The sequence below is a fragment of the Triturus cristatus genome, chromosome 1_2 (assembly GCF_964204655.1).
Source record: "Triturus cristatus chromosome 1_2, aTriCri1.1, whole genome shotgun sequence".
In the NCBI taxonomy this organism is placed as follows: domain Eukaryota; kingdom Metazoa; phylum Chordata; class Amphibia; order Caudata; family Salamandridae; genus Triturus; species Triturus cristatus.
The window spans coordinates 714763905-714782570 of record NC_140580.1 but is presented as its reverse complement, the minus strand read 5'-3'; the positions used below and the strand labels follow the sequence as shown (position 1 = coordinate 714782570).

Sequence of the window (18666 nt, the reverse complement as noted above, 5' to 3'; positions counted from 1 at the left end):
TATCCCGTGTGCTTCTGTTCTCACGTGCTCCACGTTACTCTCTCTGGCCCTGCTTGTCCAGCCGCCATCCGTGTTGCTTCTGACCCCATCCTCTGTAATCTTTCCTGCACCAGTACTCTCCGTGTTGCTTCTGAGCCCTGCTTTCGTTATTTCCCTCCACCCGCCTTAAAAAAAAAAAAGCTTTGGCACTGCTTTATTTTTCTTTATTTACCAGTACAACTTGGATCAGTACATTAAAAAAAATAAAAACTTCACACGCACGCTGTAGGTGCGTTCATGTGTTGTGCTTTTACCTACAAAATGACACAGCTGCTGCGACTGCATAATAGCATCTTTAATTTTTTAATGGGGGTGTTCCTCTTTATCCATCGCCACTCCACCGCGCTCCATGTTGCTCCCCCACTCCCTCAGTGTTGTGCTTGCCCTTGTGTGCTTCACCTCCCACGCATTGCTTTTTTCCCTGTGTGCTTCTACCTGTTCCACGTTGCTCTTTATCCCGTGTGCTTCTGTTCTCACGTGCTCCACGTTGCTCTCTCTCGCACGGCTTGTCCAGCCGCCATCCGTTTTGCTTCTGACCCCATCCTCTGTAATCTTTCCCGCACCAGTACTCTCCGTGTTGCTTCTGAGCCCTGCTTTCGTTATTTCCCTCCACCCGCCTTAAAAAAAAAAAAAAGCTTTGGCACTGCTTTATTTTTCTTTATTTACCAGTACAACTTGGATCAGTAAATACAAAGATAAGAAAAGTTAACACGCAAGCTGTAGGTGCGTTCATGTGTTTTGCTTTTACCTACAAAATGACACAGCTGCTGCGACTGCATAATAGCATCTTTTTTTTAATGGGGGGTTCCTCTTTATCCATGCTGCACAACATCGCTAAACAAGCATTGGCATAGCCAATAGGTTTCGCCTTTGGGACATTAAGTGTTTGGTTATCCATCACAATATCCTTGGTGCAACATCAACTGTTGCATGGCTAAACACTTATAAGGTACAAGGTTTAGCCATGCAACAGCTGATATTGTTGCACCAAGGATATTGTGCTGCAAAACTAAATACTTATAAGGTCCCAAAAGCGAGACCTATGGGCTATGCCAATGCTTGTTGAAAGTATGGAAGTAGAACCTGGGGGTGAAGTTCCCATTTGTGTACTTGTTGCGGATCCTGCTGAGGAGATTGGCAAATTTATTGTTAATGCTAGGAAGATGTTCTGCCAGAAGATACATTTTGTGGTGTATTGCTCAGCGCTAAATGGTCTGAGAGAGGCGTGACAACGGTAGAGAATGTGTCCCCCCGTTTTTGTACATAATACATAGCTGAACTGTTCTAATATGTCCTCCTTGATAACAACCTGAGCGCAATAGTTCTCTTGCACCCCAAAAGGGATGGGAGGGTGTTGAGCGGGGTGGTATTTACTATATAAATGCCTGTAATTGAAAGAAGCAGTCACGGAGGCTGACATTTTATATTCATTTTTTATTTTTTATTTTTTTTGTACAAAACAACCAACCAAAATTAAGGTCTCACACATGAAAGTACGGTCAATGTGAGGGGTTGTTCAGGTTTATACAGAAGAAAATATATTAGAAGAGGCAAGCCCCTTCGAAATCAAAAAGAAATTCATCGTTAGATGCTTATTTGATTGACCAACGTTTTGGAACGGAAATGTTACATCTGCAACTTCCACTGGGTGAACCACGAAAGTGACAATTGAGGAGCCAGAAACCAGAAAATTGTTCCCCTTGGATATCACATTGAGCACAGAAAAGAGCTAGGCCTCTCTTTGGAGAGGAGGTTGGAATGATCAAGACATTGTATACTCCATGTTTTACCGTGTGTAGATATTCTCTGGTTGTAACAGATTTATTTGATGGAGACCTCCGGCACAGGCGGACATTTAAGAGCCTCGAGTTTAGTTCTTGTTCCTATGTGATGAGGCAATTACTGCCCCCCCAAATCCAACATCATAGCAATGCATTGTGGTGGTGTTAACATTGCAGAGTAACCAAGCTGATTGCTCACAATCTTGTTTGGAGTTGCATTGTCCTATGGGAAACCCAAGGGATTTCCAGACCGAATGGTGCACCGGAAAGGTTGGTAGAGCTTAGGTAAATAATTCACAGCAGAGCCTGGTATGAAGCTGACTCTATTCTGGCACTTCAAGTTTTTCTGAGATGCTGGCCAATCAGGAAATCTCCCTAATTCCCTGCTTCTTTGTCGATTTGTGGCTCACGTAGGCAACTCAAGAAACACCGATACCCATTTGAGAGACAGGATTAGAGTCCGTCCACAGATTTCTTATTGGCAAGTGGCCATTAACGGTCTGTTGGATTGCTTCTACCCTACACAAGAGTTGTAATCGCTTTGGAAAAATAAAGTCACAATACAGTAATACAAAAATACAAGTACTGAAAAATAGTAATAAAAAACAAAAAAGACACTATCACGTGCACAAAGGTTTATGCGGTTCTGTGCACCCGACTTCCGTTAGCACCATTCTGTATCTTCTCAGTGTACCAAGGACGGGATTGTATGTTGCGATGGGTTCTGTGCATACGGCCCAGACCTGGCCTCGAATACCATGGACATTCTTTTTAGCAGCCACCGCAGCTCTTGGTGCACTGGGTTCCTACTGATTGACACAGGCCACTTGTAGCCATAACGCCACAACGAGAGAACTTGTCGCGGCAGAGGTCAGCTGAAAAGAGGGAAAATAAGCATGAAAATACTGACACCTGGGTAAGGGATTTTGGAAAACAGCAAAAACGCATTACAGTGTGTAGGCACAGGGACATACATTTAAGTAGTTCAGTATATGCATGAGACACTGAAGAATATTGATAATGGGAGTGTATTTTTCAGATGGGATATTTCACTGGATTGTACATTTACATGTCAGTATATTCTAGATTTGTCAATGAATTAACTACAATAGTAATCTACTATGCATATGTAAAAACACACAAAGCTGTTTACATGTAACTCCACCATAGGTCCATCACTAGATTCACTGCTTCCGTTCAGCTTTTTCCTGGCATTGCCAATAAGTCACTGCTGACTTGTCTCCATCCTAATATTGTCAATGGATATGCAGTAAACTCCTACATCCAACCGGGATCTGTCAGTGGACTAGCTGCTGCTATGTAAATAGACCCTCAACCTGTAGCTGAATGCCGCCTGTCCCATGCGACTCTATTCTGGATCACTCACTGGATTAACACCCGTCAAATAGCCCCACTTTGGAGCAGTTGCTGGGCCTGCTGCTTTCTTGGAAAGGTATCTCCAGTTTTGCTTTGAATTACCAGCTTCCCCATGTAGCTCTGCTCTGGATCTGTCACTGTATTAACAATTGCCATGTGTCCTCTCTTGATTGGTCACCGGATTAGTTGCTCCTATTTAAATCCTTCATGAATTGGTCACGAGATAAGCTTCGGTCATATACACCCTCCCTGGAATGGCTACGAGGTCTGCTGCTGTATTAATTCCACCTTCCTGCCCTGAATATTTACCCTCAATCTTTCAATGGTTTGGCAGTCTCCACAAAACTCCACTCTGGATCTTTCTCTTGACTACTTGCCAACAAGTAGCAGCATTTAGGCTATTTTTGTACAGTCCTCCCAAGTATTGACCGAAGTCTGTTGCCACTTTCCATCCAGTCGGCTGTTCAATGGGGTCAGAACTGAGAGAGAGAGAGAGACTAATAGAACCGAGTTCTAGAACGGCTCATGTGTTCCGGTATTTGTTGAAGAGATAGCTGTGGCTGACATACTCTTGTTTAGATGTTGAACTAGCGAAAAGAGAGCTGTTTGCTTAAAGTTCAAATTCTTTGTATTGATGCAATGGCTACCAGTTTAATGCACAACTGTTTATTTTTGTTTCATCATGTCTTACATGTTGTGTGACCATTAACATAAAATAACAAGCACTTGCATGTATCACTTGCTTGTGGTAACACATGAAAACATGTGTCTGCAGGCCTGTGATTCCATGTGTTAATAAGTTCATGCAGTTGTGTTAGTAAGTTAAGAGCCAAACCTGTTGGCTTTGCCTATGTTTGTGTTTGATAGTAAAAGACAACATGACCTTCTTTTTGAGTCTAAACATGGTGGCTGTAAGAAATTGAAGTGGTTAGTTGTAATAATCACTGTAATAAGTCTGCAACTTTCTCTTTACTGGGGAACAAGTAGCACTTGACTCTCTTAGGGTAGCAAAGCAGAGTAGTTCAATGCCTACTCAGTGGACGTGGTGTGGGACAGTACCCTCAGCTTGATGGTACGCAACAACAATAATTAATAAATCATTGTCCAGTCAGTGCCTTTTCTTAAAAAAAAAAAAGGAAAAGTACTTTTGTATTTGCACTTGACTAAATAATCTGCATTAATTACAGATATAAAAATCAGGTGGATGGAAACGCCTATTGGACGCACTCATAACATGTTACACTTGAACCCTATAATCACAACACCCCTATATATATGGGACACAATATTCAAATCAACATCAAAAAGGAATTATCAAAAAGGCAGGCCTACTAGCTATGCAGAATGTTACCATATTTAGAAAAGTAGACATACGGTAAAATAAGACAATATAACACTACTGAATTCAATAGGAAGAGCACCATCTTTTATTACTCTTTATTAAAACATATACCATTCACTGTAAACATTTTTATTAGCAGTAAGGCATTCTCAAAACACTTCACTGTAAACCAGAGTTTGTATCTTACTTTAAACCTGCTGCCTCCATAGTTTCAGCACCAACCAACAAAGAACCCCAAACGTAAGAGCCTATGTGCAAAAAAAAATGGTTACTTACTTGGAGGAGTAGTTTTGCAGTTTAAAGAATTTCCTGGATTCACATGCCGTATATTATTCCATCATCTAGTCGTTGGGTCCGGAACTCTCCCCTTATATAGTGGTCCCTTTTCTCTTTAGGTCTCGCCTACGCAGCGCGCATGCGCTGCGTAGGAGACCTTTAGCCGTCGTTCATCTCTTTTTCAAAGCACATACTCGTGCTTGTGGCGGCAAAGGCCTTGCGGGAGTGGGCAGCGGCGCGCCACAAGCACGAGTATGTTCTTTGAAAATTAGCAGACTGCTCTCCCAAGCGTGCACTTTTCTCCCGGCCACTCACTTTTTGCTCGCGCTTCTTGTTTAACTTTAAGCGCGAGGCGCGCGCTTGTGTTTAACTTGTTAAAATCTGGTCACCCTACAAACATCTAACCTCCCCGCGTTGCTCTCTTTCTCTTCTGCCCCGTGTTCCATCTTGCTATCTCGTGTCCTTGCACCGCAAACCAGCCTCTTTGTATTGCTCTCCCTCGTGCTCTTTCTCCCCTACCAAATACCCCCTTCTCCTACTTACTATGCCAGTCATCCTGCCTTCAGGTTGGAATGGAAATCAAAACCCTGGGCAAGCATATTAACAATGAAGATAGTTATGTGGGTTGAGCACCAGCCACACAGTGCATGCTAGTGAAACCGACCTCCTCCCACAGCACCATCCTGTGCTTGAGCATGCTATGTTGCAGTAATGAGCGAGGCTGTGTTGCAGTAATATGTAACATCGCTAAATGCTTATATGGTCCCAAAGGCGAGACCAATGGCATTGACATTTTTAGTGACAACCTTCAGTACTACTGATATTAGCAGTCTACAGCCCGCAAAGACATTCAGAGGCGGGGAGATCTGTGGAGAAATGGAGACCGTCACAGTTAGCAACAAGAAACAGCTCTGCAAGACCATAAATGTAGGGGCAGAATCATTTACATTTCCGGCGGAAACTTGTCACGTAACTGACAGTCACTGCTCCTCTACCAGGCCATCACTGGCCCTGTTCCCTCCGTAACCGTCCTTCCAGAGGCCTTCACCAGGCATGTACAAAATCCTAGACAGTCCCAATTGTCTTTCAGAGGACTCTCCTGGCTAGTGACTGCCGCGACTCCAGGCCTACTGGCCTTTCGGGGAAGTCCCCCAACCTGTGACTGTCACTACTTTAGCCATATTGGCATTTCAAAGGGCTGTTAGAGTGTGACTGCAGATTCCCCTGCCCCACGGGTCTTTCAGGGATTGTGTATGACATGCAGTGTCAGTGTGTCTACTAGGAATTAAAAATAGGAGTGCAGGGTCTCAAACCTAATGGAATCCTCCTCTCCCAATCATCTGCTCGCTGTCTGCCAGCGTCACCCTACAACTTGAAATGCCTGTACTATCCTCAGCTTAACAATGGAAACAGTTGAGAATTCTACACCAACTGCAGCACTGACCTTTGTTTTGTGCTCAAGAAGCCCCTTTCCAGCACCCCTGCCTCCTTCGGATGCTTTAAACCAGCTTAGTGAATGCCATATGGCTCAGTGAGTTACTGAATTCATTAAACAAAAAAGTTGCAGCAAGCTCCGTGCGGCGTTTTGATGTTAATCATGCCGGTTTATTCATGTAGTAATCTAGATGCGATTGAAGCACCTCGGAGGTTGTGATGTGCAAAATGAATCAATGGCGCAGTGGTGTGCTACGAAGGGAAATCCCTTTATAAACTAAAGTTTACTCGGGGTTTTCCTTCTCTTACCACCACAATTGCGACTTGATTGACACAGATGGACTGAAGCACCAACAATCCTGCAGGAAGACAGGAGTGTGAATTTCTTACAGAGCAGTGGGTGATAAAGGTGTTAATACTAAATGCATATCCAATCCTTGACTTCACAACAGAGAGCAATGGTCACTTATGTTCAGGGCTGCTGTATTTATGCTGCACCACCCAGGCATCAGTGCAGTACCGCCACCTAAACAAACCGGCTTTACAACATGCAGAAAGAAGTTGCCACTAATACAAGGGCAAAAAATTTACAAACATTATTTATGATAAATAATTTTTTAATAAGGGCTTCAGTTGTACACAATGTCTTCTAGGTGATACATAAAGTAACACAAATGCTTATAATACTTTTTTATTATAACTTATAAGCATGCTGTGCAGCAGCCACAATACTTTACAACATAGCTTACAAAAATTGGCAAAATCAGTAGGTCTAGCTAAACACTTACAAGGTACCAAAGGCGAGACCTATTGACTATGCCAATGCTTGTTTATTTTTGTTGTTGTTGGGCATTGACTGACCTCTCCATTTGGTGCCTAGTCCAACCTTTCCTGATTTCAGACACCCCTTCACAGAAACCTCCATGCATGGTTGCCATCTTCAGATTCTTTTTTTCCCAAGGTATCATCCACTTGACGTCCTGCGGGTATTTTCTTGGCTGTATGTTCTTTAAGTCATTCATTTACTTTGTCTTGCCACATTTCTTGGGGAGGTGAGTGGTTTGCATGTGAATCCAGAAACTTCTTCAAGCTGCAAAACTACCCCTACATGTAAACCATTTCACTTTGCAGCATTAATCTTTTCTGGATTCACATGCAATGGTTTGATTTCATAGTGGTTTCTTCACTTTGATGGCTGGGCTAGAGGTGAGGTTGATCTTGTAAACAAATGTTTCAGTACTCTCTGCCCCATTTGAGCTTCTCTGTTGACCTGTACTTTGATGCAGTAGTGTTTTGCAAACGTGTGTGCTGACAACCATGTGGCTGCCATACACATGTCATTTAACTGAACATTTGCCTGGATCGTATTGGAAGTTCTTTTGGTTTAGTCTCTCGGTGTATGCCAGCTCCTTAGTGATACATTTGGATTGTCTGAGTTATCCACCTTGCACTGGTGTTCTTAGTGACCTGTTTTCCTTAATTACTGTCTGCAAATGAAACCAAGGGCTGCTTCCCTTTCCTGATTGGCTGTGTTTTCTCCATATAATACATTATCGCTGAGCGGGCGTCTAGTGTATGCAGTGTGCTTTCTGCCTCAGTCTTTGGCTGTTGGAAAGAACTCAGTATTTTGATTGTCTGATTTATTTGAAAGAGGGATGTGGTCTTTGGTAGGAAGCGTGGGTTGGTCTTCAATACTACCCTGCCCTTCTTGGTGGGGCTATTCTTTTGGCCCCTTCCAGAAATATTTTGATCATTGGTGTAGTAAAGAAGCTTAATCCTATGTTTTCGCTTGTATAGGCCACTATCACCGGCAATTGCACCATTAGTGATGCATAGGTTGGCTTTATGTGTAGCAGATGTGTAAGGTATCTGATGACTGTAGTGCCCTGTGTCCTGTCCTGAAAAAGGCCAGATCTCTGGCACCACCTTGTATATCTCTCCCATTTGGCTGTGTAGCATTTCCTTGTTGTCTGTCTTCTAGCTTCCCTGAGCACCACCATTGCCGAGTCCTAAGTGTCTGAACTCTGTCATCAGGCAACATGCTGCTAGAATCAGTGTATTTGGTTCTGGGTGGAGAACCTGCCACTTTTTCATGAAGAGCAGGTCTTGTGATGCTGGTAGTCTTAGCACATTGTTCTGTGCCATCTGTATTAGATCTGAGAACCAGGTTTGTCTCACCCGCAGTGGGGTGATGCGTATTAAAGACATCTATCTGCAACTGTCTGCATTTGTTGATTTCTATTGGTAACAGTGCGATCGGGGGAAAAGCGAAAGCAAATTTCCATGACCAGTCTATCGACCGTGAATTCCCTAGGGAGTGGCAATGTGGATGCCTGGATGCGAAGAACTGGCATTTTCTTTTTTTTGGTGTTGTGAATAGGTCAATTTCTGGTGTCCCCCACTTTCTGAATACCTTCTCGATCACTGTCTGATTCACCTCCCACTCAAGACACCTGTTTGCTTAGCTTGTCCACCTCTGCATTACCTATACCTAGTAGATGTATCATCGTCATGGATAGCTGTCTCTGGATGCTCCAACTCCATATGTCTTGTGCTAGTCTCGATAGGGCAAAGGATTTTGGCCCTCCTTGCTTGTTGAGGTAGAACATTGTTGTTGTATTGTCCATTTGAATTTGTTTTTATTTTCCCAACAGCTGCACCTGAAAGGCTTTTAAGGCTAGAAACACTGCTTTTAGTTTGTGTAAGTTTATGTGCTGAACTGCCTCTTCTGGTTTCCTGACCCCTCTGTTCTTGAGTCTCCCCATATGAGCTCTCCATCCCGTATGGGATTTGTCCGTGTTGATGGTCCCTGTTGGAGTTGGTGGTATGAAGGGTCTTCCCGTTGTTATATTTGTCTTGTTCCACCACGTCATTTACTCCTGCACTCTCTGCATGACAACCACTAGTTCCTTCTAACCCCAGTTACTTGTGACAGCTGGCTCTGGACCCATTCTTGTATTGATGCCATGTGTAACATCGTATATGGTATTAGTGGTATGCAGGAAGCCATCTTTCCCAGCAATTTCCCCACAATCCTCACTGTCAGAGACTGACACTTCTGGTACTGGTGAGCTCCCTGCTTTATCATCGGTGTCCTCTTTTTTGCAAGGGTATTTTTTCACTTGTGCAGTGTTGATTCTTGCTCCCAGAAAGGTGCTCTGGTGTGGGTCACAACTTTGTGGTAATGGAAAATCCTAGTCTGTGGAGTGTCATCATCACAGTCTTTATGCTGGTTCTGCACCTGCGCAGTAAGTTCGCTTTTACCAGCCAGTCATCTAGGTAAGAGTACACATGTATTCCCTTTCTTTTCAGGTGTGCCACAAACACTGCTAATCACTTTGTAAATACTATGGGTGCTGATTTTATTCTGAATGGTATCACCCTGAATTGATAGTTTGTCTTGTCTATTACGAAGCGTAAACGTTTTTTGTGTTTGTGGTTCATTGAGATGTGTAGGTATGCATCTTTTAAATCTATGGTTGCCATGTAGTCTCCATGTTGGACCTGCGGAATTACATCCTGCAGGTTCATCATTTTGAATGTCTATCTCTTTATGAATTTATTTAAGGATCGGAGGTCTAGTATTGGACACAACAACTTGTCTGGTTTTGGTACCAGAAATTATGTTGAATAGTTTGCCTGATTGATTTCCATTAGGGGTACTCTCCCTATTGCTTTTTTTCTGTAATAATTCTCTTACTTTCCGTCGTCGAAAGGTATTTTCTTCTCGTGTGGGTCATTTTCTTCAGTCCTCTTCTTGGTGGGTTTTTCACCAGTTCTATGCAATAGCTGTGTTGGAGGATATTGAGTATCCACCTTTCTGAAGTTACCTCCCTCCACTGCCAGATGAAGGCTCCTATCCATTGACATTACCTCTGATGTATGCATTTCGGCCTCAAGACAGCAGTGTATCAGTTGCCCCTGTCTTAGTTTTTTTCTCGACTTCGGTCGTCCTTCAACGCCGTCTTTTCAGAGACATGTCCACCTGTGGAGTCCTTGGTGTGAGACCCAAGGGGCACTTTGTACCATGGCTTTCCTTAAGTCGGTGAGAACTTTAGTGCAGAGGCAGCTTTAGGGGCTCTAGAGTCCGGTGTTTGAGACTTGCATGCACCTTGATTCCTTAAAGTTACCTGCGGCTGCTTTTCTTTGTGTTTCCTGTGTTCTCACTCAACATCGATGACTTACTTTTTGACATCCGAGACCTCTCCCTCGGATCCTTCAGCAACGTAGTCGTCCTCCTCCTCACTCGAGAATCCAAGGTCCCTTAGTAACGAAGTTTCCTTTTGCCAATGCATGGCGAAGTGTGCTTGCCTTTGCTTCTTACTTGCTCTCAGAGTTTTGGGCTTAAAATCTGTGCAGGCCTTGCAGTTCTCTGTGCTGTGGTCTGTGGGAGGCAAATTATTTTATTTTATTTTGTGTATTTTATATAGCGCGCAGCTACCCCAATGGGGTGTCCCGGCGCTTCTGAGTGAAAGCAGAGTGATAGTCCTGGGGGGGGGTTAACAAAAGAGAAAAGTTTTTAGTGCCTTACGGAAGGGTAATTCTTCCTGGATCATCCTAATTGCGATCGGGAGTTCGTTCCAGAGAGTTGTGGCACAGACCTGGAAGGTTTTACCTCCAGAACGTGCTTTCCTGAATCTTGGTATGGAAAGCAGATGTTGGGAGTTGGAACGGAGGTTCCGAGAGTTACAGTAAGGTCGGATACTAACAGAGAGGTAGGCCGATCCCCTACCCCTAGTTGCTCGATGGGCTACGGTCATGGCTTTGAATGCAGCTCTTTGATGGATTGGTAGCCAATGTAATGCTCTGCGATGAGGCGAAATATGGGTGCGCAGGGAAACCCCGCAGACTAGCCGAACAGCCGCATTCTGGACTGTCTGGAGCCGATGTAGGAGGCCTGCGGGCAACCCTAAATACAGGCCGTTCGCATAGTCCAGGTGAGATGTAATCAATGCCTGGACTATGGTTTTCCTGGTGTCACTAGGGAGATAGGTGATGAATTTCCTAATCATCCTGATCTTGGAAAAACAAGCGGCTGAAACGGTCTGTATTTGGTTGCTAAAAGAAAGATTTGAGTCCCACTTGACCCCTAGATTTTTTACAGAGTCCTTAGGGACAGGGGGAAGGGTAAGTTCCTGTGGCCACCAGAGAGTTGCATCAAGAGGGGAGGGTTGATGGAAAAAGAGAACCTCCGTTTTCGCCGCATTCATGCGGAGGCAGTTATGGTCCATCCATTTTGAAATGTCCCGCAGACAATCCTTCAGAGGATCAAAAGTAGTCTGCGTGGCACTCTCATAGGAGAAAAGCAGCTGAATATCATCTGCATAGGAAGTAGCTATGATGCCCGACCTAGCAATGAGTTCAGCCAGAGGAGAAAAATAGACATTGAACAATAGTGGGCTCAAAGCCGAGCCTTGAGGGACACCCCATTTCAGGGTACGGCTAACAGAGGTAAAAGGGTGAGTATAGACTGCCTGGGTGCGATTAGACAAAAAAGAGGTCAGCCACTCCAGGGCCTTCCCCTGAATGCCCTTCGACCGAAGACGGTCAATCGGGATGGGGTGAGAGACGGTGTCGAATGCTGCCGACAAGTCGAGCAGCACCAGCACCGCTCTGGAACCCCCATCCAGTTTCCACCGCACAGAGTCGGCCATTTCTATAAGGGCAGACTCAGTGCTATGGCACTTTCTAAAACCATGTTGGGATTCATGAAGTAGGCCGTGGGATTCAAGAAAACCTGCCAGTTTTTGCTGAGCTAGCTTTTCAAGGACCTTGGCAGGGGCTGGGAGCAGAGAAATGGGTTGATAGTTCACCGGCTCATTAGGATCTGTATTAGCTTTCTTTAAAATCGGGACCAGTTGGGCATGTTTCCAAGACTCCGGGAAAATTCCGGTTTTGAGCGAGTCATTCCAGATGTAGTTGAGGAAGGGATTAAGAAAAGAGGCCAATAATTTATATTGCTTGGCTGGCCAAGGGTCAAGTGGGCAAATGTTGCACACCTGATGATTGTCCTTCTGGGCAAAATTGTGGTGACACTCCGGGCAGAAAATGAAGGGTGTGTTCTCTATGTCACTCGGAGCAGGGGAGGCCATGCCTGTGCATTTTCTGGCCTTCCTTTGCCGGTTAGCGATGCGCTCTTTTTTTTTTTATTTTATTTTATTTTCATTTTCAACAACCATACAGCATATAATGTCACAGTAATCACTGATGAGGTACATAGTCTACAAGTGCAATTGACACAGGCAACCTGATGACAGAGCAATTGTCAGGTTATTTACCAAGAATTCATGCTGCAATACACCGAAAAAGTGTCAATATTCCCAACTCGTACTCCCCTTACTTCTCCATTATTAAAACCACGCTGTATTTTCTACACTTCTTTTCAATTGCTGTATGGATGTTTTCCCCTCTGGAACTTCGACTTTGCTTTTGCCGTATCCTTCTTCTTTCAGCGATTGGAGAGCCTAAAGCGATGCTTTCAGACCCAATGATGAAAAAAAGATTCTGAAGATGGCGGCCATGGTGGAAGCTTACAGGGAGGGGGGTCTGATGTCAGGAGAGTTTGGACTAAGCACTAAATGGTGAGGGCAGTCGATGCAAAGAACAAAAGGAAAGTGAAAAGGGACAACAATACAAGAGGAGAGTTCAAGACCGAACCAGCAGATGGCAGAATAATGCACAGCATGTGAATCCAGAACAAGAATCATACTGCAAAACACCAGTTCCAGGACTGCTTTGAAAGCAAAGGACTGTGTCATGATGCAAAGGTGCCTAGGTTGCAGGCAGGTTTGGTTTTGTGCAGAAAGTGACACCTTAGCCCTGGAGAAGGTCGGGGTGGGGACCTGCATGCCACACACCACTATTAAATTAATTGCGCCACCCACGTGGCCCTGGCCCATCCCGGTGAGGGGGGGGGGCGGTTATTTTTAAAGTGTGGGAGTATGCGCTTTTTTGTCTTAAAAATTACAGTGGATTAGGAGATTCACCACAAATTTGCAGTAAAACATTTTTAAAAATAACTTTTGGCCACAGAGGGGCCCCCACCAGGCCAGCCCATATATTTTAGAACTAAATTAACTAAAGGACAGGAAACTTAGTCCAGAGTCCTAAAATGGCTGTCGCCACATCTTTGTTGATGTGGTAGCAGCCAATTGTATTGTTTCTTACCTGTCGGTGTAGCTTTGCAGCTTGAAGAATTTTCTAGATTTGCATGCTGTGCATTATTCTGCCATCGAGTGGTTGAGTCTGTAATTGTTGTATTTCTTCATTTTTTTTTTTTGTTGGTGGGCGTCGACATACCACCATTTGGTGTCCTCCTGTGACATTGACGTGCTTCCTCCGGAACCTCCCAACTTTGGTCACCATCTTCAGATTCTTTTTTTTTCTTTTCCTCCTGTCTCATCTTTCTGGTGGAGAAGGGTGGGTTCGCTAGTGAATCCAGAAAATACTTCAAGCTGCAAAACCACACCGACAAGTAAGAAACAATACATTTTGCAGAATGAATCTTTTCTGGATTCACGTGCTGTGCATAGATTTTGTAGAGGTTTGCTAGTTTTGTGGTGGCTGGGTGCAAGATGAGCGCTGGTTTGTAAATATATGTTGTAATACCTTTTGTCCTACTTGTCCTTCTTTATTCATCTGAATGTCCACACAATAATGTTTTGTGAACGTGTGCACTGAAGACCATTTTGCAGCCAAGCAAATGTCTTGAATTGGAGTATTTGCTAGAAATGCGACTGTTGCTCCTTTCTTCTTTGTTGAGTGAGCCCTTGGTGCTCCTTGTAAAGTCTGTCCTGATTGTTTGTGGCATAATTGTATGGCTTGAATAATCCATCTTGTGATGCTGTTCTTGCTAACAGGTCGTCCTAGGAAGCTATTAGCAAAAGATACAAAGAATTGCTTTCTTTTCCTGTATTACTTTGTCCTTTTATGTAATATTCGACTGCTCTTCTAGCGTCAAGAGAGTGCAAAGCTTTTTCTGCTTGTGTTTTTTGATTTTGGAAGAAACTTTGAATCTGTATTGTTTGGTTTATGTGGAATTTTCATACCACCTTTGGCATAAAGTGTGGATCTGTTCTCATGACCATTCTGTCATTATGTATTTGGAAGTAGGGTTCCTGTAGTGTTAGTGCTTGTAATTAACTAACTCGACATAGAGTTGTGATCGCTACTAAAAAAAGTTGTTTTTAGCATGAGCATTTGTGATGTTGCTTTGTGTAGTAGCTCGAATGGTGCCTTCATCATCTGAGCCAGTACTATAATAAAGTTCCATGTGGGTGCTGGTACCCTTTTTGGCGGTGCTATTCTTTTTGCTCCTTCTAGGAACCTTTTGACTACGTGAGAAGTGAAAAAACTCTTTCCAGTTTCTCCTCTTGTATAGGCTACAATTGTTGCTAAGTGTACCTTTAATGACGTGTAGCTTAGATTACTTTGCAGTAAATGCATCAGGTATTTTAGAACTGTTGTTTCCCTTGTGATATTCTTGGAGAGGTTTTCTTTAAGGCACCATTGGGAGTATCTCTTCCATTTTGCTGTGTAATATTTTATTGTTGTTGGTTTTCTTGCTTCTCTTGGTACTACTATTGTACTTTCTGGCAGTTTGAGGTGTGCAAATTCGAAGTCCTCAGGAGCCATGCAGCTAGGCTTAGGCTCTCGGGTTCTGGTTGAAGTACCCTTCCATTTTGCATTTTGCATTGTTTCTTTTTGGAAGCCTGTGCACTGTTCCCTGTGTTAACTCCATCTCTGAGAACCATGTTTGTCTGGCCCATTGTGGTGCAATGAGAATCATTGTCATGTGGTTGATCTTGCATTTGTTGATCACTTTGAGGAGAAGTGGTATTGGGGGAAAAGCGTAAGCAAATATCCCTGACCAGCTTATCCATAGCGCATTCCCTAGGGACTGCTTGCAAGGTTGTCTGGATGCGAAGTGTTGGCATTTTGCATTGTGGTGAGTTGAAAATAGGTTGATTTGTGAAGTCCCCCATTTTGTGTAGTTCTGATTTATTCAGTTCCCATTTGTGGACGTCTGTCTGCTCAGTCGGTCTGCCTCTACATAGTCCTTTCCTGGCAAATGTACTGCAATTATGTCTATACTCTTTGGGATTGCCCATTTCCATAGTTGTTGAGCTAGCGTTTAGTGCTAAAGACTGTGTTCCTCCTTGCTTGTTTATGTAAAACATGGTGGTTGTGTTGTCTGTTTATATTAACACTTTCTTTCCGTAAAGCTCCTTCTAAAAGGCTTTCAAGGCTAGGAACACCGTTTTTAGCTCCAGGAAATGTATGTGTTTTACCGCATCCTCCTGTGTCCACAATCCTCTTACTTTGAGGCTGTTCATATGTGCTCTCCATCCTATCTGGGAATTATCTGTTGTTATGGGTACTATTGGGAGTTGGTTGTGTGAAAAATCTTCCCTGCACTACGTTTGTTTAGGTCCACCATGCCATCTCCTGTTTGTGTGACAATCACTAGATCCTCCCAACTTCTTGTTACTTGTGACCATTGCTCTTGAAGCCATTCCTGGAACGGCCTCATGTGCAAGCAAATGTTGGGGATTAAATGAATGCATGAAGCCATCATTCTTAGAATCTTCCCCACTGTCCTCACTGTCAGAGCTAGCCACTTGTGGTAGAGACATGTCTCCTGCAGCAGTGCCAATGTTCTCTTCTCGCTTGGAATACCTTCCCTACTATAGTGTTTATCTGTGCTTCTAAGAACACATTCTGTTCTGGCTCTGGTGATGACTTGTCCCAGTGTATTGAAAATCCCAATTGACCCACAGTCTCTATCACTTGTTGTATACGCTGTTTGCAGAGACTGTATGAGCCTGCTCTTATTAACCAGTCGTCCAGGTATGGGTATACATGAATCCCCTGCCTTCTTAGATGAGCGGCTACTGCCGCTAGGCATTTAGCGAAAACACTTGGTGCTGATTTCAGGCCGAATGCTAGCACTTTGAATTGGTAGTGTGTTTTGTTGACCACAAATCTTAATAGATTTTAGTGTTTTCTGTTCATTGGAATGTGCAAGTATGCATCCTTTAAGTCAATGGTTGCCATGTAGTCTCCTTTTTGCAACTGAGGTATCACCTCTTGCAACGTTGTCATTTTGAATCTTTGTGTTTTTATGAATTTGTTGAGAAACCTTAGATCTAGTATTGGACGCAATGTTCCATCTACTTTTGGAATTAGGAGGTACGTTGAGTAAATGCCGTAGTTTCTTTCCTTTGGTGGTCCCTCTTCTATTGCCTCTTCAAATTGAAGTTCTTGCACCTCCTGGAGTAATTAGGATAATTATTTTTCCAAATGTCTTTTTGTTAGTTTTTTTGTTTGGAGGTTGCTTTGTCAGTTCAATGCACTAACCGTTCTGTATTTTGTTAATCCATTTGTCTGAAGTGATATCTCTGCAATTGTGGAGGAAGTATTTTAACCTGCCTCCTACTGGTGTAGTATGTTGGAGGAACTGTTTGTTTAAAGGATGAAGTCTTTTTTCTGAAAGTGTCTTTAGGGGCCCACTCAGTGATGTTTTTGGTGAGTGGCCAACTTTTGGAATGCATTCACTTAGCTGTGGTTTGCGGTCCTCCTCGTTGTGTTTGCCCTCTTCCCCGAGGGCGCCCTCGAAAGGATTGTCTTTCTTGTTGGAACTAACAATTCTGCTGCTGCCCTTGTTGCTGGCTCTGGCTTACGCCTTGGTAAGTTTGTTGGTATGTTTGCTGTGAGGCTGTGGGTTGATGGTTACCTCTGCCTGCAGTTCTCCTTGAGTGTGTGCCTCTACATGTCTCTAAATTGTAGTGTGCCCATAGACCTTGCTGCTTCATTGTCTTTTTTTCAGTTGATTCAGCTTTTCATCTACGCTACCAAACAGCTGTTCCCCATTGAACGGTGAGTTTAGTATGTTATTCTACACTTCTGGCTTGAAACCTGATTCTCAGACATGCAGGTCTTCTCTCGGTAATGCCATTCATCATCTGTCTGCTCGATTTGTCTGCAGCGTCTAGGGCAGGTTTTAAACATGTGTTGTCCAGGTTCTTTCCCTCTTCCACTAAGTGGTTTGCCCTACTTTTGAACTGTTCAGGCAGGTGCTTTAGTAGTTCTCCTACCTTTTCCCAATGCTGATGCCTGTTTATCAATGCATTTGAGTTTGCAATGCGTCACTGAATTGCTGCACTCTTCTCGACCTTTCTCCCCTTAACGTCCATTTTCTTGCTCTCCTTGTCTGGTGGTGGACCAACATTGATTGGTACATTTGCCCTTTTCCTGGCTGTAGATGTAATGATTGAGTCAGCTGGCACCGACCATTTGATGTACCGTGGGTCCTTTGAAGAATGTTTGTATTTCTTCTCACTTCTTGGTGTGACTGCCTTGCAAGTGGCAGGCTCTTTAAATGCCTCTTTCGCTTGATCCAGTACACTTGGTGGCATGGGTAGAAACTGGCTCCTTGATTGTGTAGGCAGTAAAGTTTCTAGTAGAAAGCATGATTGTGGTTTTTCCTCTTTAAGTTGCACTCCATATGTGTCTGCTGCCCTTTTTATGACTTGGTTGTACATCCCAATATCATCTGGTAGTGACGGCCTCGAATGATGTGTCTACCTCCTCGTCTGGTGATTCGGCATCAAGATCCTGCCACTGTAGGTCTTGAGCCTCTGAGGTCGCCGAGCCCACATACATTAGTGCCTCATCATCTCCTTCATTCTTGAAGAATAATTCCTCTTCTTCGTCCAGTGGTTTGGGAGTCATTGGCGGCTGTACTTCCTCGACCAATTTCTATGCTTCAGTCGGTTTTCAGCGGTATCTTGAATTGCTTCAAGCTGTCGTTGAATTCCTTTTTGCATTGCAAAATATTTGCCATCTCTGCCTCTAGCCTCTTTTTCTAGATCTCCGACGTGTGTATTTCGGCATTGAGACTCTCAGCCTTTCTCTTCGTGCTTGATGACGCCAACACTGTCGTCGAAGGCTGTTTCGACCTCTATCGTTTCGACGTTTTCAAGAGTTTGCCATCACAGAGTCCTTGTCTAAGGATCCGACTGATTATTTATTTTTGGAGGCGGCTGCAGTCGTCGACTGTTTCGACGCCGAGGCTCATTTCGAGGTCTTTGAGACAATGTTTCGTGTCTCACCCTGTTTTTTCGAGGTCGATGGCACTCTTACCTTCTTTGAAGGCTTCTTCTTGACCTCTATGACTGGGACGTCTGTGTCCTCGTCGACTTCAGGGACTTCGGCAACATTGTCCTCCTTTTCGCTGGAAAGGCCCAGATCTCGAAGTGGTGCTGGCCCCTGGCCCTGCATGGTGTAGTTGGCCCTTCTCTGTCTCTCTCTTACCCTCAAGGTCTTTGGGGGTGAGGGCTGAGCATGTGTTGCAATCTTCACTTCGGTGATCCAGCAGCAGGCAAAGGTTGTAGACTGGATGCTGATCTTTAACGT

The 18666-nt window shown here is 43.9% G+C and overlaps 1 protein-coding gene across 1 annotated transcript in view; it reads right to left on the bottom strand.

The window, feature by feature from the left end:
- Positions 1–1458: 1458 nt before the first annotated feature.
- The window catches only part of MFAP2 (microfibril associated protein 2), a 224523-nt gene continuing 207315 nt past the window's right edge, over positions 1459–18666 (bottom strand). The window contains exon 9 of the mRNA XM_085608588.1: positions 1459–2695. Within this exon, the coding sequence (XP_085464714.1) occupies positions 2592–2695 (104 nt within the window). The 3' untranslated portion in view covers positions 1459–2591. The remainder of the gene's footprint in view (positions 2696–18666) is intronic.